The 21349-nt window shown below is 51.7% G+C and overlaps 1 protein-coding gene across 7 annotated transcripts in view; it reads left to right on the plus strand.

Moving 5' to 3' along the window:
- AKAP1 (A-kinase anchoring protein 1) overlaps nt 1–20538 on the plus strand; it is a 33512-nt gene extending 12974 nt beyond the window's left edge. For all 7 annotated transcript variants that reach the window (XM_070227452.1, XM_023652836.2, XM_070227450.1 and 4 more), the window contains exons 2-11: nt 5724–7365; nt 10007–10140; nt 11745–11871; nt 12419–12546; nt 14438–14615; nt 16089–16239; nt 16704–16771; nt 18383–18456; nt 18962–19024; nt 19553–20538. In XM_070227452.1, coding sequence (XP_070083553.1) covers nt 5748–7365; nt 10007–10140; nt 11745–11871; nt 12419–12546; nt 14438–14615; nt 16089–16239; nt 16704–16771; nt 18383–18456; nt 18962–19024; nt 19553–19627 — 2616 coding nt within the window. In that variant the 5' untranslated portion in view covers nt 5724–5747 and the 3' untranslated portion in view covers nt 19628–20538. The remainder of the gene's footprint in view (nt 1–5723; nt 7366–10006; nt 10141–11744; nt 11872–12418; nt 12547–14437; nt 14616–16088; nt 16240–16703; nt 16772–18382; nt 18457–18961; nt 19025–19552) is intronic.
- The last annotated feature ends 811 nt before the right edge of the window (nt 20539–21349 follow it).

The following is a 21349-nucleotide window of genomic DNA, read 5'->3' on the forward strand; positions in this document are numbered from 1 at the left end:
ACTAAACTGTTCTTGGTCCATAGTTTTAAATTCCTCATATGAGTGGAGTCATACACAGATTATCTTTCTCTTGCTGGCTTATTTCACTTAACATAATTCTCTCAAGGTCCATCCATGTTATTGCAAATGGAATGATTTTGTTCTGTTTTGCAGCTGAGTAGTATTCCATTGTATATATGTACCACATCTTCTTTATCCATTCGTCTGTTGCTGGACACTTAGGTTGCTTCCACGTCTTGGCTATTGTAAACAGTGCTGCAATAAACATTGGGGTGCACAGGACTTTTGGGATTGCTGACTTCAGGCTCTTTGGATAAATACCCAGTAGTGGGATGGCTGGATCGTATGGTAGTTCTATTTTTAGTTTTTTGAGGAATCTCCATACTGGTTTTTTTTTTTTTTTTTAAAGATTTTATTTTTTCCTTTTTCTCCCCAAAGCCCCCCGGTACATAGTTGTGTATTCTTCGTTGTGGGTTCTTCTAGTTGTGGCATGTGGGACGCTGCCTCAGCGTGGTCTGACGAGCAGTGCCATGTCCGCGCCCAGGATTCGAACTGACGAAACACTGGGCCGCCTACAGCGGAGCGCGCGAACCCAACCACTCGGCCACGGGGCCAGCCCCCCATACTGTTTTCCATAGTGGCTGCACCAGTTTGCATTCCCACCAGCAGTGTATGAGGGTTCCTTTTTCTCCGCAACCTCTCCAACATTTGTTGCTATTAGTTTTAGATATTTTTGTCATTCTAACGGGTGTAAGGTGATATCTTAGTGTAGTTTTGATTTGCATTTCCCTGATGATCAGCGATGATGAGCATCTTTTCATGTGCCTATTGGCCATCAGTATATCTTCTTTGGAGAAATGTCTGTTCATGTCTCCAGCCCATTTTTTGATTGGGTTGTTTGATGTTTTGTGATTGAGTTGCGAGAGTTCTTTATATATTAAGGATATTAAGCCTTTGTCAGATATATGACTTGCAAATATTTTTTCCCAGTTAGTGGGTTGTTTTTTTGTTTCAATCCTGTTTTCATTTGCCTTGAAGAAGCTCTTTAATCTGATGAAGTCCCACTTGTTTATTCTTTCTATTGTTTCCCTTCTCTGAGAAGGCATGGTGTCCGAAAAGATCCTTTTACTACTGATGTCAAAGAGTGTACTGCCTACGTTTTCTTCCAGAAGCCTTATGGTTTCAGGTCTCACCTTTAGGTCTTTAATCCATTTTGAGTTTATTTTGGTGAATGGTGAAAAAGAATGGTCAATTTTCATTCTTTTACATGTGGCTTTCCAGTTTTCCCAGCACCATTTGTTGAAAAGACTTTCTTTTGTCCATTGTATGCCCTCAGCTCCTTTGTCAGAGATAAGCTGTCCATAGATGTGTGGTTTTATTTCTGGGCTTTCAATTTTGTTCCATTGATCTGTGCACCTGTTTTTGTACCAGTACCATGCTGTTTTGATTACTGTAGCTTTGTAGTATATTTTGAAGTCAGGGATTGTGATGCCTCCCGTTTTGTTCTTTTTTCTCAGGATTGCTTTAGCAATTCGGGGTCTTTTGTTGCCCCATATGAATTTTAGGATTCTTTGTTCTAATTCTGTAAAGAATGTCATTGGGATTCTGATTGGGATGGCGTTGAATCACACAGAGCCTTCTTAAGGCTGAAGTGTGCATGTGCACGTGTGTGTGCACGTGCACGCATGAAGGCAGCCCTTTCTGAGAACTCAGGGGGATCAGGGCTTCCTACACCACCTCATCCTGGCCTGTCAGACCGCGTAAAGCAGGGAAATGGCACCTTACCGACTCCCAACAAGTCTGTTTGACGGATGAGCTTGGCCCAGAGAATTGAAAGTGAAGGGCTCAGTTGGGGAGGGACTTTTCTTGACCGGCAGGAAGTGGGGCCTTCGGTCACCCAGAGTTCCCAGTGAGGCGCCTCCAGGCACCCGGCGCCCTTAGCAGAACCCAGCTGGGCTCCGTGAACATGCCGCCTTTGGGTGGAGCGGCCTCTAATCCTAGGGCCACTTGGCTCTGTCCTTGGTGGAGATGGCTCGTGTCACTAATCATGGTCCCCTGACAGCAGGGAAAGAATGAACCATGTCTTCCCCCCCTATCTGGGGATCTCAGACCTCTCTTCTCAGAGCACTCCAAGTCCGAGTCAGGCAGTCCCTGTCCCTGGAGGCAGTCATGGGCAGGAAGGCTTTGCCCGGAGCTGCTCTTACCGCGTAGAAGCAGTGGCTCCTAGTTCTCAGCTTAGGGTCTCTCAGCTCTAGTCTGAGTGGTGGGCGGTGGGCACTGGGGATCCAGGTGGGACATTCAGGATTTCGCGGGTTGAGTGACGTGGCCTCAGGGTAGCAGTATTAAATGCCTTCTAGGGGGCCCTCCCGGCACAACAGCAGGGGGTATCTGGCTTGGAAATGGTGCAGAAACAGTGCTTCCTGAGCTGTAATTAGCTGAGTAGTTACAGCTACCTGTCTGTAGGGGGCTGTAGATCATGGGTCTCGGGGCTTAGAGCCTCGGTCTCTTGGGAGCAAGCTGGGCTGGGAAGGTGGGTGGCAGCAGTGTGACCGTGAGCTACAGAGCAGCAGGCAGGGAGCCTGTGTTGTGGCCCCAGGCAGCTGGTTCTGTGTCAGTGTGAACTAGGACTGGGAACAGAACAGATGAAAGTGGCGGAGGGGGGTGGGAGGATGGTAGAGGGGGCGGAGGGGGCGTGGCACTAATATGTGGGCCAGGTCTGGGTTATGGTGTGGATCTCTTGGGGTAAGGACCAAAGCCAGACTGGAAGGTATGTCTGAGTGCTGGGCCTCTGCCTTCTTACAGTAGTAGAGCCAAGTTCTGAGGGGGGAGGGGGCAACTGCTGGAGGGGCAGAACCCCTGGGATCAGCCCTTAGTTTCAAAGGGGCAGTGGGGTGAGGGACTCTCCCAGCTGTTCTGAGAGGCAGTTTGTGTCTTGGGTAGCAACTCTGCCCATTACACACACATGTGCACACCTAATTAAGTCTGTGATCCTGGGCCCTTGGTGTGTAAAGGGGAGACTGCTGCCTGTGGGTCATTCAGACAGAGGATTCTTTTTCTTTGTTTGTCCCCCATTCCTTTTCCTCTTTTTCTGAGATCAGAGAATTGCTGCAATACTCTGGTAGTCACGACTATGAACTCTGCTGAAATGGGATTGCCTAGTTAATAAGGAGTCAACCTAAATTTACTGACGAGGGGAAAGCCTAGGTTCAGACCCCAGCCCCACTCCTGTTGCGTGCGACCTGTTGGTGGGACTTGATCTCCCGACAAGAGGCCCCATCAGGTGCGTGCTGCCTTCTCCTGAGAGCCCCTTCCCCCCATAGCCTCTTTGCCTTCTCAATTTTTGTTTTTTTTACGTGAAAGACATTGAACATAAAGCCAATCTCCTGTAATCTACACTCTTTTGGGGTGTGCAAGTTGTTGCAGAACAGTGATTCTCCAACTTAATGGCTCTTTGGAATCACCGGGGTTAAAAAGCCCGCTGCCCGGGCGTCACCCTCAGATTCTGATTTAATGGGTCTGGGTGCTGCCTTGGGATTTTAAACCTTCCCAAGTGGGGCTAATGTGCAGCCGAGTTGGAGAACCACTGTTAGAGAAATTAAAAATCTCTCTTTCTGAAAGGAAAAATGAAGACCATCTCTATTCGCAGATAAGAAGAAGCTATTCGAACTGCTGAATGAGGTCAGCAAGGTTGTGGGTTACCAGATCAGTGTGCCAACCTTCCCCTCTCCAACACTGAGAGGCTTGGTGTGCATCCTCCTCAGTTTCCCCTGGCATTATGTGGACGTAGACATCACACACACGTGGTCTACAGCTTTCATTTTCTGTTTCACAGCAGTTTTCCCATGTCAGTGCGTGAGATCAGCTTCCCTTTCCAACACTGGTGTGTCCATGCGTTCTGTAATCTATTCAGCAGTGATTCCTCTGAATTGTTTCAGATGCCGCCCCCGAGGACCTCCTTATATATGGACCTCTGCCTGTGCAGAGCTGTTTTTTCTTTTTGGAAAAGATTCTGGGTGTGAGACTTCTGGGTCATAGGGTATGGTCATAAAGTTTTACGAGCAGTACAAACTTCCCCTTTTCTTGGTTCATACAATGCCTCGTCCCCACAGACCCATTAATTAGCGGGTTCTGGATTTAATGTGAGGCAGAATATGAGTTCCAGTCCCTTGGCTGTATGACCTTGAGTTACTTTAACCTTTAAGATGGTAATACATTCCAGGGCAGCCCAGTGGCCAAGTGGTTAAGTTCGCGTCCTCTGCTTCAGTGGCCCAGGGTTTCACCGGTTGGGATCCTGCGCGCGGACATGGCACCGCTCATCAGGCCATGCTGAGGCGGCATCTTGCATAGCACAACCAGAGGCACTCACAACTTGAATATACAACTATGTACCGGGGGGCTTTGGGGAGAAGAAGGAAAAAAAAGATTGGCAACAGATGTTAGCTCAGGTGCGAGTCTTTTTTTTTTTTGAGGAAGATTAGCCCTGAGCTAACTGCTGCCAATCCTCCTCTTTTTGCTGAGAAAGACTGGCCCTGAGCTAATATCCGTGCTTATCTTCCTCTACTTTATATGTGGGATGCCTGCCACAGCATGGCGTGCCAACTGGTGCCACGTCCACACCTGGGATCTGAACTGGCGAACCCTGGGCCGCCGAAGTGGAACGTGTGCACTTAACTGCTGTGCCACTGGGCTGGCCCCTGATTTTTGGTTTTAAGAAGACATTATTTTTGCAGACAGAATAAAATTTGCTGGCGTGGGAGGGCCTGAATACAAGGATTCTAGAATAAGTCCATCACATACCTCTAATGAGAGCTAACTCTGCTTTGTGAAGCACTTAATACATATCTCAACTAATCCTTGTGCCAAACCTTCTTTACGAGATGTGTCTCCACCTTAAGGTGAAGAAAATTGAGTTTTCTATCTCCTTTACATGTCTACTGCCTTCTTCTAGGCCCTTATTGTTTCTCCTTGCCTGGATCTGACTGACTTAGGTCTCCAGCTACCTTTCGCTCCTTTCTGCTCCCAGAATCACCTGGAAATGTAGTTTGGTGTGTAAGCCTTGCAGACCTACGCTCGTTCTCTGTTGCCTACTGATGAAGTCCAGACTCCAGGACCCTCTTCTAGCCCACTAAACAACTTGAGTGTCCGAGCATGACCTCTGTCTCCATGCCACTGTGTGTGTTTTGCTGGTTCCTCGCCCTGGAGCATCCCTTTATCCTTTAAAAAATCGTATTCATCCCTTGTTCTGGTTCTTTATTACTGTGTAACTGCTGCTTCATTGACTCATGATCTTGTGGGTACATATGAGGGACATGTGTATGTGTTGATTCCATGGGTGTTTAAAAATGCTCCAATGTCACCTGAATAGATAAGTGTTCTGGGAGTTTAGAGAACTAAATCTTTAAACATAACTTGCCCCTTGGGGGAAAATAGGGAGAATTTGGTGTCGAGAAGTGATGAAGAAAGGGAGTTGGATTCAAGAGAAGTCTCAGCTTGTTTCACGGGAGTGTGCGTGGATGAGGAAGCAGAAGGGGGAGGTGTCTCTTCCTGCCCACCCTCCTCCAGCAGATCACGCAGAGTCCTGGGTGTGAACAGAGGGGGGGCGCTCGTTTGGAGGCAGGGAGAGGGAAAGCACACCTGTCGGTTGTCTTTCCCATGCACTCGCATCAGGATCCTCCCACGTGACTCTCACAGCATCCCTCTCTCCTCTCCTCCTGTTCCCCCAGGTGTAATTGCTTCAAGCCCGCAGGATGGCCATCCAGTTCCGTTCGCTTTTCCCCTTGGCGTTGCCTGGAATGCTGGCGCTCCTCGGCTGGTGGTGGTTTTTCTCTCGTAAAAAAGAGCATATTAGCAGCCATGACGAACAGGTGGAGGCCAGTGCCGTGGAGCTGAGGCCGGACCCTGCCCTCAGTGAACCACTCCCTGGGGAAGACGCCTGCCCTGGAGTAGTGTCCACACCCCCCAGCGTCACACAGCCGCCAGAGAAGGAGCTGTCCACCGCGAGCAGTCCTTCCACGGAGCCCCCAGCCTTGCTGCGGGTGCATCCAGCCTGTCGCAGATCAGAGTCCTCAGGCAGCCTTCCTAATGCCACGGACATGAGATTTCGACCGGGAATGCACAAAGACGACAGTACAAGGGTAGAACTAGCCCTGACGGGTGATGAAGCCAAGTCTGTTCCTCCAGAGTGTCCCTCTCCATCCCTGAAGGGTGTTCTGTTCCCCCATGAAGCAGTTGAGGCATGTAAGCGAGAGTCCACTTTCAGCAGGACAGCAGGGCGGGGCCAGCAAGGTGGCGTAGCCCCCACTGAGAAGCTTGGCCTCGGAGAGAAGGCAAGAGAGACAGGCGGGGCCGAAGGCACTGGTGACGCAGTGTTGGGAGAAAACTTGCCGGAAGAAGGTATGTTGTCCCAGGAGCATGGCTCTGAATTGCAGAACGGCAAGGCTCCCGGCCCAGCTCCCTTGGGAGGAGGGGGAGAGGAAGGGAAGAGCAGCCCGCCCCTGGTGGAGGAGGATGCAGCAGGGAAGTTGTTGAGTAGCTTCGAGTCAGCTCATGTGGAGCTGGCGAAGGATGATGAGACGCCGGCACCCCAGGTCAGAGGTGGCAGAGCTCGGGGTGGAGACTTCACAGGAGAACTGCGCAAAGAAGAGACGTTGGATAAAAATGAGAAGATTGAGCAGGCTGCCTTCGAGATCATCTCCAAAGTGATCGTGGAGGCAACTGAAGAAGTGCTGGCCACCACGATGGGCAAGATTGCAGGTCGGGTGTATCAGGCTTCAGCTGGTCAGCTCCAAGGGCAGAAGGAGGAGAGCTGTGCCCTGGTCAGCCAGAAAACCTCCCTGGGGCAAGATGCCGGGGAGCCCACTCTGGCCACAGCAGAGGCAGCCACAGGCCCGTCAGACGCTGCCCTGCCCTCTCCAGGCCTGCCGGCAGAGGACCTGTCACCACCAAAGACCTATGTGAGCTGCCTGACCAGCCCTCTGTCCAGCCCCACCAAGGATGGGAAGCCAAAGAGCTCCGCATACCACATCTCCCTGGCCCCCTGCCCACCATCGGCCACCCTCCCCAGAGAGTCGCTAGACGAGGCAAATGTCCTGGTGGAAGATGCGGGCTGTGTCACCTGCATGTCCGACAACTGCCAGGGTGGCCCGACTTCAGTGGCCTCCTCTGGGCAGTGCTCAGATTCTGTCAGCACTTCAGGGCTCGAAGACTCTTGTGCTGAGACCAACTTGAGCCCCAGGGACAAGGCCATCACCCCGCCGCTGCCAGAAAGTACTGTACCCTTCAGTAATGGGGTGCTGAAGGGAGAGTTGTCAGACTTGGGGACTGAGGATGGATGGCCTGTGGATGCGGAAGCAGATCATTCGGGAGGTAGGAGGGTCTTGGGTGGTCCTCACTTAGAGGACCGGGGGTGGTGTCCCTTTATTCCATAGGGAAAGGGTGCTGGTCTGCCTCTCCCTCTCTACTTCTCCAGTAATGGTCTCTTCAACTCTGTCCCAGCTGGCCTGCAGAAAGTTGGGTACAGCATAGAGCTGGTGGGTAACTGGGAAGTTAGGCTACCCTGAACCCCAAAGCCATGGGAGCTGTAACTTGATTCAGCAGCCAGTGACCCTCCCCAGCCCTTCCGAAGGAACCAGCTTGCAGGTGGCTTCACCAGTGAACCTATGTGTGCCTCGTTCTCTCTTTTAAACCTCTTAATGGAGAGGCAGCCTTAGCTTTAATTCCCTTGAGTACCAAGAATGGGTGTGAGCTTTTTTAATGGTTTATTTCCTTTTAATCATGTGCTTGTTCCCACGTCTTCACCTGCTTTCCTTCTCCAGAAGCTCTTTCCGGGTAAGTGCCCAGAGAATGGCCCCAGCTTTGAATTGAGTACTTGCGGGAGGCTCATGCTTCCCGCCTCGTTGTTGTCAGCTCCTCCTTCGCGGACAGCCTCAGCCACTTTCTTTGTGTGCAGCTGCAGCTCCACCCACCCCGGGAAAAAGAGGGGTAATTTGGTAACGAAGTGTCCACTGGGTTTTTCGAGTGCTCACCCCAGCGTAGACAGTTCAGACCGCTAACGTACAGGTCAGCAGCTCCTGACCCTGGTTTCTCAGCTACCCTGGGGTATTTTCGTTTATCTCATAGAAAGAGGCTATGCAGTTCCTGCAGAGGTCTCTGGCTTGTTGCCCTGGAGCCGTTCCCTACCATTTCAACTCCAGAAAGCCTGGGAGCGTTAGTACTTCAGCAGCATCTTGTGTGTACCACACACTACTTTTTGTAATCTCTAAGATGCTATTGATTAAGACGCTGCTGTTTTATGTACCACTAAAAGAAAAATAAATGCTGCTGATTATGGTATAGAAGACCAGAGACTGTAAGGTGCACCCTAACTTCAGAGATGTTAAAATGTTTTTTCTTAAAAAAAAAAAAAAAAGCATCTTAAAATTGGTGAAAATCTTTTAAGAATAAAGGAGTTTCCCTTTGTCTATTGCCCCTCAGCTAATTCACAAGCCCCTCAGCCTTATCCTGCCAACTCTAGGTTGATTGTAGTAGCTACTCTGATGGGTGGAAGGCATCTGAGTTCTGGCCTTGCAGGAGCGGAGGCTGTGACTGCGCCAAGCCGAGGTGGTGGGTGGGGAGGCGTGGGGATGGCAGGTGGAAGCCTGGGAGCTCCATTCACCGAGCGCTCACTTGCGCCAAGCTCCAGGCTCGTGCCTTCCCCGCATTCTCACAGTAGCCTTGCCTTGTGTGTGAGGAAGTTGAAACTTCGAGTAGTCTAGGGACCACCCAGCTGAGCAGAACCTGGCCTTTGAGTGCAACCCGCTGCAGTCCCGGTGTGGTCTGAGCCACCCCTAGGTGGTGTTGGGGTGGCAGGTATCGGCCAGCCCTGTTCTGTCGGGCAGAGGCTGGGGCTGTGTGTGAGCGGAGCGCCTGTCAGCCTGCTTCTGCGTCTAGCAGGCTGGCTAAGTGGCTGCCCTAAGGAGGGGTGGTTCTCCCTGCCTGAAGCCCATCCCTGGTGTGGAGGGAGGAGGTCACTTTGAAGGTGACTCTTCCTTAGCTGGGAGTGGAATTCATCTAAGCCTTACTCCTCTGCATCCAGCCAGCACATGGATTGCCTGGCAAATGATCACATCCAGGGTTTGGAGAAACATGTGGAAAATAACCCAATTAGTAGAATCTCAGGAGTGATCTATTTCTGGCAATTGAGTCGTCCATATTTAAGCTGCAGCCACTTTTCTTAAGCTGGTCTGGCCCCTGTTTTTCTGTGCTAGTCCCTTTGGCACACTCCTGAGAGAGAGTGGAGCTGCTAAGTGGGTGCCAGCGCCCTGCTTCCCACTCTGTCCCCTTGGGAATGAGCTTCAGCTCCGTCTCTGACCGGGGGTTAAGACCCACCATGAGCCCGGAAGAGCATTCAGAGTTGCACAAGTCAGGCCTGAGCAGAGGGAAGGGAGGGCTTCCCTCATCCCCTTCTGGCAGGGCCCTGATCCGGATGAGAGCAAGGGAGAACGCTACGTAGCTCGGTGTGGCTGAAGGCCACTGCCCATTAGCCCAGGCCTGGGGCCTTTGGGACTGGGGACCCCTCGTCTGAGGGGCTGGCATAGCTGGAAGGGTGTGGACCAGCTGTGACTGGTTGGCCTTCGTGGAGGGCTGCAGCAAATACCTGGCTTCTGGGACCGTGTGGACCTGTTGGCCTGTCCCCTCCCCCATGCCATGGACTCTCCTTCCTGGGCCAGCGTCTTTCTTCCCAGTTCACCACTTGTCTCTGCTCCAGCAGCTGTGGCTGGGTGTGGCTGCCAATTAAGCAAGTGGGACTGTAAGTGACAGGCTAAAATTAGGTGTATCTACACCCCCAGTCCTCCTTTCATTGGGGTTGTTCTGAGCCTTCTAGACTGTGACTTGACAGTCACCTGCCAAGCTTGAGGAGGGGGCGTGGGGCGGGGGACTCCCGGGAGCGTGAGTTTGGAAGTTGTGCATTATTAACTGCTCTGAGCCCGTGTCTGTGTGTCTGTGTCTGCTGCTTCCTCCCCTGCAGGTTCGGACGGGAACAGCATGGATTCGGTGGATGGCTGCTGCGGCCTCAGGAAGACGGACGGTTTCCAGAATGCCCAGGCAGGCTCCACTCCTAACAAGGTCGACCTCATCATCTGGGAGATTGAGGTGCCAAAGGTAAGAGCTGCCAGCTCACAGTTCCCTGAGGGCCAGGGTCATCAGGTTTGTGGGGTGGCCTCCGAGGGAGGGACAGCAATCCAGAAGAAGCCCCTGAGTGAGCCAGAGGCTGGAGGAAGGGGAACGCCACACTTTGCAGGGTTCGCAGAGCTGCCTGCAGAAGGGAGTTCCCCCCGCTGCCATCAGGGGCGTCCTGTTCTTGTCCTCTTCCAACTCACAGGCCTGCCTGCCTCCCCTGGGGCTTTTCCCCTGTGTGCTCAGGCTCAGATCTGTTTGGAGATGCCAGCAAAGACCAGACTGAGGACGTGGGCCGGCCAGGAGTCCCTTCACTGTGCTCTGCTCAAGCTCTCCAAGGCAGAGTGTAGTTCTAATTAAGCACAGCATAAATCCAAATTCTAGAGAACTTGAAAAGCGTAGAAATGTAGGAAGAAAATAAAAATCAGCTCGAATCCTACCCCTGAGAGTGACTGCGAAGACTTTTATTTCCTCCTCCTCTTGCACCCTGTGGTTTTTAAACAAAACTGAGATTGTTGCTTTAATTAATGCTTTTAAATATTTAACAATTTAATTTTCCTGTGTTATTCTTTGAAAATGTAATTTTAACTGCATTATTCATTGTGTGAATGTCAATTGACTTCACGGGTCCCCAATTCCAGGGTGCTTAAGCGGTTTCTAGCTTCTTGCTGTTCTAACTTACAACTTGCTAGCTTGATCTTGATGTTTATCTCTGGGGCTCAGAAATAATTGCAATCTCTGGGGGCATTTAGCTCCCTGCTGCGGCAGAGGCTTGGCTGGGTTTGAACTCTGGGTCATGCGGGCTGCTGTGACCCGGGATGCTGGCTCCCTTGGTTGTTCCCTCCCCCAGTGACCCTGAGAGTGAGTGATCCTATACTCTTCTCCTACAGTGGTTGCAAAGGGCACATCCAGGCAGCTCTGGGTGCCGAGGGACTACGGCCCTGGTGGCTCTGCTGGGGTGGGGTCGTTGGGGATTATTTCAGAGCTCCTCTTACGTCATGGCTAAGTTTGGCTGCTTCTGTCCGCCTTGAACTCTGGTCTGCTGGCCCTTGTGTTCTGAAGGCTCCAGCCTGCTGTCGCTTGGCAGCAGGAGCCCAAGGGTTCTTTCTTGGACCTTTATTTTCAAATTGAGCCCCTTTGTCTTTGGACCTGAGTATACTGGAAGAGATGCAGGAGTTGTAAGTCGGCCCTTGTGCTGGGGAAACATCTCATAGTGTGGATTTGGGAAGAGAAGATGCTGCCTTCGCAGCTGTCTGGATTTGGATCATGCTGTCGGGGATGAAACGGGAACTGCCTGGTCCTGGAGCCAGACTGCCTAGTATAACTGCTTCGTAGCTGTGTGAGCTTGGGCGAGTTAGTTAGTCTCTCTGGGCTTGTTTCCTCATCTGTAAAATGGTGACAAAGGTTTCTGTTTCATAGGTACTATGAGTAAATGTGAGTGCTTAGAACAGTGTCTGGCAAATGAGTGCTGACATGTTAACCGTTAATAATGTTTGAGCTTGCCCTTGTGTCAAACAGACGCAGGTCTTTGGGAATATAGGCAATTGGTTTCTCGTTAACTCTCATATCTCTTTCTTTCTCTCTGGAAGCACCTAGTCGGTCGGCTAATTGGCAAGCAGGGACGGTATGTGAGTTTTCTGAAGCAAACATCTGGTGCCAAGATCTACATCTCAACCCTGCCTTACACCCAGAACATCCAGATCTGCCACATAGAAGGTCAGGGGCCGCTGCTGCCCTGTGTTTGGTTTTCTTCCTTGAAATGTAAAGCCGTCTGAGCCTCAGTTGTTCCCTGGTGGCCTCTAAGCCTCTGAGTAGAAAACCCTGCTCACCCAGGTGGAGGGAGCACTGGGTGTCTTCCCTTTAGCCCTTGTCTCCAGTTTAGGTGCTTGAGGCAAGGAGAGGCAAGGGCACTCGGACGGAGGGCCAGGGGTCCTAGCTTTACAGTACCCCGTGCCCCACATGGCTCCATCACAGAGCAGAAATGTGTCCCCTCTGGTCAATGAGGGCCAAGTCTTGCCCATCTCCTTGCCTCCTGTTGCATTCAAAGCACGGGTCACAACAGCAGATGTATCGCTTGAAAGGTCAGTGGGTTTGAAGCCCCTTTAGATGCCTATCTTCCTAAGGCAAAGCTTGGCATTTTGGCACCTTAAAGATGTACGTGAACTCTAGGAAAAGTCCTGAAGGATGGGAAGTGTGCCTGAGTTTGGTTTTGCAGAATTTGTCGTACCCACTGTGACTGTGTCCTGCTTCCACCCCCATTTAGGCTCTCAGCATCACGTAGACAAAGCACTGAACTTGATTGGGAAGAAGTTCAAGGAACTGAACCTCACCAATATCTACGCTCCCCCACTGCCTTCACTGGCACTGCCTTCTCTCCCAATGACTTCCTGGGTGAGCATGCTCCTGGGGAACCAGGACTTCCGATACTCCTTTCCCCCATCCTACCCAAAACAAGAAACTCCCAAGACCATGGGCCAAAAAGGCCAAGAGCTCATTGATGCCAGTGTCCTCTCAGCTCTGACCTCCGGTCATTTCCTCTTCTGGCCTGTGTTCTCTGGGGTCAGGATCAGGGCTGGAATGCTGGTAGGAAACCAGAGGCCTCTCTGTCCCTACTTGAAGGACCCCTTGCCCCTGGCTCTGCCGCCTGGGCACCCTTTGTGTTTTCAAGGCATTTGCCTAGAAAGGGTTATAGTCCATCCAGGGGGACATGGTGTGTCCAGACTGGCGTGGGACTCCACAGCGTGTCCAGAGTCACAGTCTAACACCTCTGAGGCCTGGATCAGACCCACCATTGTGGGCTTGGATGGGCTTGTAATGGGTCGTCATGTTCCTTTTTCCCTGATGAGCGGGTGTGGTGGTGGCCCTGGTGAAGGATTCCCTTCCCCTTCCCTCTTCACAGGACGTACCTAGATTATAAAGGAGAAGGAATCCCCCCGAGGCCCCGGAAGCCAGCTGGCTCTTTGGAGGTTGTCCTGGGAGTTTGGCAGGAAGAAAGGCTGACATCTCGGGGCCCGCTGTGTGCTGGGGGCTTCAGGGTCTTTTGGGGCCTGCCACTCATATCCTGCGGCCTGCCTCCAGCCCTTTTAGGGCCTCATCTCATTGGGAATAGAATTGAAGGGTTCTGTAGGCCAAAGACCACTGCATTTCACACAAGTGGGCTGAACGTGCTGCTTCAAGAAAGCTGCCTCCCTGACCTTTGTTCAGGACGGTTGACCTTTTGGTTCTGTATCTTCACCTCCAAAGACCCTTGTGCTTTGGGGGAAGGGATGGATGTTTGGGAACTGAACCCCACTCCATGCTTCCCTTCAGAATCAGGGTTTTTTGCAGAAGGCTTGGCCCCAGGCCCACTCTCTATTTCTAAATCATTGAGTGGTTGGTAAGGCTTCCTTCCCTTGTTCTCTGTGTGGCTTGGTGGGACTGGGGAGGAGATCCCAGATGCCTCAACCAGCAGCATTGGGGCAGGGGCAGAGGCCAGGACACTTCTTGGGGCCACCTGATTGAAAGTGGACTAGAAGCCCTGTTGTGTCTAGTCGCCCTGTGTGTTGCCTGTAGCTTAGCATCAGCAAAACTGGCGTCTAAGAACAAGACTTCTAGGAACCAGTCTTGGCTTCTTTTAGGGCCTTTAATGTGAGGCCTGGCCACTGAGCAAACCTACTTTGCAAATCCTAGAGTGGGAATGAGTTAGAAGGGTGTCTGTGGAGTGTAGAGAAGAGCAAATACAGCTCAGACTGTTGCAGACCTTGACAGTGGACCCTTGCCAGCAGAAAGGCAGAGTAGAGAGATGCTGTCAAACCTGAAGCTCCTGGGGTCAGCTGCAGGCCCAAAGGAGCTGCCTGCAGGGTGTGAGGGCCTGCCCACCTCTTTTTCTCGGGTACTTTGTTCTCAGTGGCCACCTCATTCCTGATTGCCCTCCCTGGATGTTACTGACTCATCAAAAGAGGTGGGGGGAAGGGAAGCTCTGGTTTGTGGCCCTGGCCCAAGCCAGCAGGTCCCCACCCCAACCCTCCATTAACAGCTGGCTCTTGACAGCCTTCCTACCACCCTGAGATGAGGCCGCCTCTGGTGGTTGCTCGTGGTATTGCAGGACAAGGGCTCCAGTGGTGTCACACACTTTCCATGGCTACAGTAGTTTTCCTTGACCCTCTACCATCTGGGTTTCTTTGGGTTGCCATGGCCTTTTGAAAGATACGCTGGTTCAGAGACTTGCCCTGGGGCCTCGGGGCTTCTCCCAGACCTGAGAAAGGTTGCTGCAGTGCCCACTGCCCCCTCCCCTTCTCTGCAGCTCATGCTCCCCGACGGCATCACTGTGGAGGTGATCGTGGTCAACCAGGTCAATGCTGGGCACCTGTTTGTGCAGCAGCACACGCACCCTACCTTCCACGCGCTGCGCAGCCTGGACCAGCAGATGTACCTCTGCTACTCCCAGCCTGGAATCCCTACCTTGCCCACCCCGGTGGAAAGTGAGTGCTACCCTGGGAGTCAGAGGGGAGTGCTGGGCTCTGGCCAGGCCAGGGGGAGAAGCATTGGGGTGGCCTGTTCTGCCCTTGCTCTTGACTGGAGGAGGCCATTCTGGGATCCTTTGTGGGAATAGCATCCTTGAGCTCTTACCATTGGTTTGGAGTTTCTCCAGACTGATTGTCCTGCTAGCCCAAGCTGGTGTTTCCATTGGTTGACAGATGGGTTGGAGTGGAATATTGACGCATGGATTCAGATCCCAACTGTGCCACTTACCTGTTGAATGGGCCTGATGCCCACTTGTTCCAGGAATTGGGGTTGGATACTGTGTTATGTGTGAAGTACCTGGTGCAGATGCTGGTTCCCGTAGAAGCTCCCTAAGAGCAGCAGACCCCTGCGGTGGGTTGGCTCTCTCCATTTGACAGATGAGAAAACTGAGCCTCTGAAGGCAAGTGACTTGCCTGAGTGACAACTGAGCAGGAGCTGGAATCTGAACCCAGTTGCACTCCTGAGCCTGTCATTTGTCACTATGATCCTTGTTGTCCTTGTTAGCAAGAATTGAATGTCAGGACATCTCTCCACCCACCCCATCAGGGAATCCTAACCTGGAGCCCCCCAGTGGGCTTCCAGGCATTAGGAAAATGTTTGACATTATCTGTAGCATTGTTATGGTTTTTTCCTTTGGAGAAATAAGGATTTAGTTTTCATCAGATTTTCTAATGTTGCCTCAACCCAGCAGTAAAGACCAAACTGGAGTCCAAGAGATGACTGCACCAGGGGTCAGGGTCAGGACACAGTGTGGTGGGCTGTGTCTCACAGGCCCTCATCCCCACTGGCCTGGGGCAGCTGCTGAGGGCACTACTGGGTGACCTCACCCCGTGGTTCCCTCTGTCCTGCCCCAGGGTAGGGCTGGTGACCATTGGGGCACTTGCTCTCCAGCCTTACTGGCTCCCCAGGGCATAAGTGCCCTCAGCACCTTCCTGAAGCCAAGGCTAGAAGAAGTGGGCTCTAGGCCTGGGAGTCCCCTTCTGATCAACTTCTGAGTTGTCATGGGCTGGAGCACCCTTGAGATACCAGGCCCCTGAGATCTGCTGCACTTGGGGTTCTTGATTCTTTCTGGGACTTTCTCTCAAGTCCCCAGTCCCTGAGTTTTGGATTTTACTTGGTTTATTTCAGTTAATCTGCATTCATCTCAGGCTTCGGAAAGTTTCAGAGTAAATACATCTGGATGCGTGCTTTTTGGTCTGGATAGCTTTCTGGGTAGCACATAGATGCTGGGCTGAATGTCACATGTCCGGGTCCTTCCATTGGCCAGTCTTGGCTCTTGGAGGCTTTGGGGACTCCTTGCCGTTCCTTTGCCCTGTGAAGGTGCAGGCCTCTGAGAAGGAACGTGGGGAGATGGGTAGCATTGACCGGCGTGACCCTTGTTGCCCTGCCCTGGGCCAGGCGTGTCCACACACTTTCCTCCTGCCCTGTAGTAACGGTCATCTGTGCTGCCCCTGGTCTGGATGGTGCCTGGTGGCGAGCCCAAGTGGTAGCCTCCTACGAGGAGACCAACGAAGTCGAGATTCGCTACGTGGACTACGGCGGCTATAAGAGAGTGAAAGTGGACGTGCTCCGGCAAATCCGGTGAGTTGAGACCCGTCAGGCAGACAGTCATGGGGCCTGCCTGTTGGGTGATGTGTGATTTCTGCACAGCCGGCTCAGTCCTCCAAGCCTGGGGCATAAGTTAATTCCCCCGCCTGCTGCCTACTCTCTTTGAGCAGAGTCTGATGTTAACAGACTCCATTGTTCACCTCAGCCAAGCTGAGCTAGAAAGGCCTGTCTCGTGGAGGGAGTCCCCCCAGTGTCACACAGCAAAGGGAAGCAGGCTTCTTTCTGGGAGTTTGATGCGAGAAGTGCCACTGAGGTCAGGCTGCAGCAGGGCTGGCGGGCTGCATTCTGGCGTGCTGGGCGCTGTGGCCTGCTGCCCGTCACATGCTTCACTTCATCCTGGGTTGTGGGGGTCACGGCGCTAAGCAGAAGGCAAATATCAGCTGGAGGGAGTCAGCCTTCAAGTCCATGTTAAATGTGCTTCTTTCTTGCCTTTCTAGGTCTGACTTTGTGACCCTGCCGTTCCAGGGAGCAGAGGTCCTTCTGGACAGCGTGATGCCCCTGTCAGGTAACAGGTGGGGCCTCTGGCCTGGGGAGGCAGTTGTTTGTTGAGAGGTGGCCTTTCTCTTTGGGGGCCCTCATTCTCACCTGGAGGGCTTATGCTAAGAGATTGCTGCCTCTATCTGTTTCTAACAAGTTCTCCAGGGATGCCAGTGCTGCTGGTCCATGGACCACCCTTGTCAGGTCCCTGCTCTAGACTTGACCCAGGCCTCCAACTTTGAGAGGCTTCTGATACTGGCACATTCCAGAATGTAATTGAGACCGAGAGTCTTTGCACCTGTGGTTGGAGGTGGCATTGAGGACCACAGCACTGCTCAGCCGGGCCTTGGCCCCTGGTGGCATTGTGGGGACCGTCCTAACACTCACCTATGTGGTGTCTTGGACTGTGATCACATCACCAGAGGGAGGGGGACTGGTGGTACGATCCTGAGCAAGTTATTTAGCCCTCTGGGAAATGGGGCAGCACCCCTCTTCAGGGTGGCTGAGGGAATTGCATTAACCCAGCAACTGGTAGTGGACAGTGATCACATGGCGGCTATTCATGGTGTGTCCTAGGTCATATTTGTAGGCACCAGTCCATTCATTCCACTCTCTTCCCTCCCCACGTTTGCCCTCTCTAATCTTTTTTTTTTTGAGGAAGATTAGCCCTGGGCTAACTACTGCCAATCCTCCTCTTTTTGCTGAGGAAGGCTGGCCCTGAGCTAACATCCATGCCCATCTTCCTCTGCTTTGTACATGGGACGCCTACCACAGCATGGCATGCCAAGCGGTGCTATGTCCATACCCAGGATCCAAACCGGCGAACCCCAGGCCGCCGAGAAGCAGAACGTGCAAACTTAACTGCTGCGCCACCAGGCCAGCCCCTGCCCTCTCTAATCTTGATCTTGTCCACAGCAACAAAGTGCGTTAGAAACACCACAGTTTAGCTGGAGTCCTGTTGGCTAGAACACTGGGCAGAGGCTTTGTTGATTTTCCTTTATTGCTCCTGTCCAGCCTTCCTCTCTATTTCTGTGCATCTCAACAGTCTGTCCAGGCCCAGCTGAAACACTCCTTCCTTCATGAGCCTTTCCCAGACCTTCATAAACCTGCCTCTCCCATCCTTACCAGCTCTTGCTTGTGAGCCTGTTCTTGTACGTAACTTTTATAATCTATGAAGAGCGCTGTCTCAGTGCTCTGCCCACTGTAGAGTCACTGCCCGTCTTGGGCTGTGTGGCCAGCTGCCTGGATTTGACTTCTACCTTCACCTCTCTGGGAGCTGGTTGACCTTCGGCCATCAACCCTTGTCTCTGTTCCCCCTTGTAAAGCGAGGATAACACCTGCTATCTCATGGGGTGTTACTGATTCGGTGGAAGAACACAGACAACGTGATCAGCCCCCAAATAGTGGTGGTGGTGATCTTTGCATTGGAGGCAGAGTTTCTGTCCTTTGGTCCTCTCTCCCCAGTGGGTAGGTAGCACGTAGCAGGGACCCTGAGTGTGTTCAGGTGGAGGCCTGGGCTCTTCTCCAGTTCCACGGCAGCTTCTGGAGCGTTCTACTTGGAAGACTCCTGGAAGTTGTGTGACAAGAATGCTTTGCCTCAGTGAGAATCTAAATGTCACTTTCCCTTCTCATTCTAAAGATGACGACCACTTTTCACCTGAGGCGGATGCAGCTATGAGCGAGATGACAGGAAACACTGCCCTGCTGGCTCAGGTGTGTGGCTGGCGGGTGGGAGCGGGGCAGGCTGGACAGAGTCTGTCTGAGGAGCCTCCTGCCAGCTTCGGCAGTGCCTCCTGCCCTCGCTTTTCATGCATCTGGTCTTCTCGGGAACTGACCTTTGCATTCCCTCTTCCTGGGTTGGCCAGCAGTTTTGTGTTGTGTTTTTATTTTATTTATTTATTTTTTTTGAGGAAGATTAGCCCTGAGCTAACTGCTGCCAATCCTCCTCTTTTCGCTGAGGAAGGCTGGCCCTGAGCTAACGTCCATGCCCATCTTCCTCCACTTTATATGTGGGATGCCTACCACAGCATGGCGTGCCAAGTTGTGCCATGTCCACACCCGGGATCCGAACTGGTGAACCCTGGGCCGCTGAGAAGCGGAGTGTACAAACTTAACCACTGCACCACCGGGCCAGCCCTGGCCTGCAGTTTTTAAGGAGAGGTGCATGGAGTAGCTTCTAAACATGCTTGGGGTTTTTTTGTTTGTTTTGTTTTTTCAGGTGACAAGTTACAGCCCGAATGGCCTTCCTCTGATTCAGCTATGGAGTGTGGCTGGAGATGAAGTAAGTTCTGTCCTTCTTTTCCTTCTAAGTTATGGGCCAGCAGGAATGAATTGATTCTACCGTTGCTGCCTTGTAAGCTAATCGGAGGATGTAACTATGCTAAATGTCCCCTGGGGGGCACTGGTCCAATAGCCAGAGACATTTTTGGTTGCCCCAGTTGGGGGTGATGATGCTAGTGTCATCTAATGAGTAGAGGCCAGCGATGGTACACTATACAATGGTGTGATGGCATCATAAAACACCAGTGGGCCTTTCTGGACGTCTGTCCATTGGGTTTCCTCCCCTCCATCCCATGGTATTAAAACTTAGATTTCTTCAGTGTATTGAAAAGCCTACCCTCATGCCAACAGGACATTTAAGTAAACGCCCCTGTTGGCCTAGAAAATGAGTCATGCCCCCACCGCTGTTACTCTTGTGCCTGTTGCCTGTGGTGGTGGCCTGGGACTGGGAGAGGAAGGGCCCAGGCTGCCTTGAGAAATGACCCCGAGATGCCATGGGCAAAGCTCTCAAGGGGACTTTGTCTTCTAGGTGGTGTTGATAAACCGGTCGCTGGTGGAGCGAGGACTTGCTCAGTGGGTAGACAGCTACTACTCGAGCCTCTGACCCCGTCCTCACAGCCGCTGCTGGAGTCCTTTTTGCACTGTTGAAATTGGGCTTGGCACTCAAGGCAAAGACTTTACATCAGAATAACAAACGTTGTCCTCCCCAGAAAGTCCTTTTTTTCATACTGTAGTCACGTTAAGACATTTTGTCTCTGAGACAAGGAAGGAATGGTGGGTTCTCTTCAAGCCATAGGATGATGTTTAACAAGCCAGTTGGTTTAACCTGGTTCCAAGCTGTTAAAAAAAAAAAAGTGGAAGAAAACAATCTCAACCAGATTGTCCTATTTCCCCTTTATTCCTTCCCGCCTCCCCTACCCAAACCCAAACCTGCTGTAGCAGACAGACCAAGGAATGTGTTGCTTGCTCGAGAGGGTTTCTTCTGCTTTAAAATCTTTCTTCAGGGAGCAAGACATGAATTAACTAACTGGTATCGATCACTTATACCGCTCACGTAAATGAATTTATGATGTTTAACCAGTTTTTATAAACTTCATCTAGGTCTCTCAGAAGGCAGACTTTTTAATGCATATGTAGATACCAGGCAGTCACGCCTCTGGCCTTGGTCCGTCAGGGAGGGAACTGTTATCTTGCCAAGCCTGGTTGTAATTTGTAACCGTTTTCTATTTGTGCAAACTCTGTAAATATGTGTTTAAAAAAATGTAATATTTTGTATAAGATACACTGGAGAACAAAGGGAACTCAAGATTTTTCCACAGCCCATGTCACCTGTGAGCAGAAGTTACTTCTGCAGAGGACAGCTGCCCATCCCAGCTCCTGCCACGGGCTCGGCTCCGTGGCTTCTGCAGACTGGACGTGCCGACTGTATGGGGTAGATTGATCCTGGGATTTTTTTTTTTTCCTGTTTTGCTGTACAAATTTGTTTAAAAAAAAATAAGCAACTCATTGAATTACCTTGCAGTGGTGTGCGTTTGATTCTTTTTTAGACTGGCTTCAGCATTGTGCGATTTAAAATGTCACTTAAACTTATATAAATCTTGAACTGTGTACATGATAGCTTTGAGTACATTTTTTCCATGGTGAAAAGGATTGGGGGTGGGTGTGAAGAGGTAGTTGTGAGTGTGGTGGGCTTGGAGGAGCCCGTCTAAAGGAGACCCATGGCTCGTTGAAGATAAAGTTTAGCCAGCAATGTCCATCAGGTGTTTCCCCTCCTTGCCCCACCAGGTGGCAGCTGAGTTTCCTCTGGCTATCCCCAGTGAATGTCTCAAATAGCCAGGCTTCCAAAATTGTTTGGCTGTGCATTCTTAATAGGTCTGTGAGGTTTTTAATCTACTGTATTGGTAGGCGGGATGTAAAAATGCATCTATCTGCATGGTGAGAGCAGAACAAAGTCTTCACTTAACGGTCCCTCCTCTTAAAGGCAGGCTCTGACCGTTTGGCCCAGGCCTCCGGGGGTCTCTAGAGAGCAGCGATAGCCTGAGGGTCCTTCATGCTAAAGGCATCCTCCCACAGAGCTGCAGCCACTCTCCCTGCTGCTTAAAAGCCTCAGTTTCCCTCATCTGGAGGATCAGATAATGGTACCCACCCCATAAGGTGATGAAGTGAAATCGTGGAAGTGTCCTCTGCTTGTGTGGAGATTGGCCCACAGCCTGCTCTTATGTGGTCTTAGCTGCTAGGAGCCCTAAGTCCCGCTGGTCATTGACTTTGGCTGAGTCTTGTTACACCCAGGTTGAAGCTTTTTCTGTACAACTCGGCTTTGCTGGAG

Source organism: Equus caballus, chromosome 11, assembly GCF_041296265.1.
Source record: "Equus caballus isolate H_3958 breed thoroughbred chromosome 11, TB-T2T, whole genome shotgun sequence".
Classification (NCBI taxonomy): Eukaryota; Metazoa; Chordata; class Mammalia; order Perissodactyla; family Equidae; genus Equus; species Equus caballus.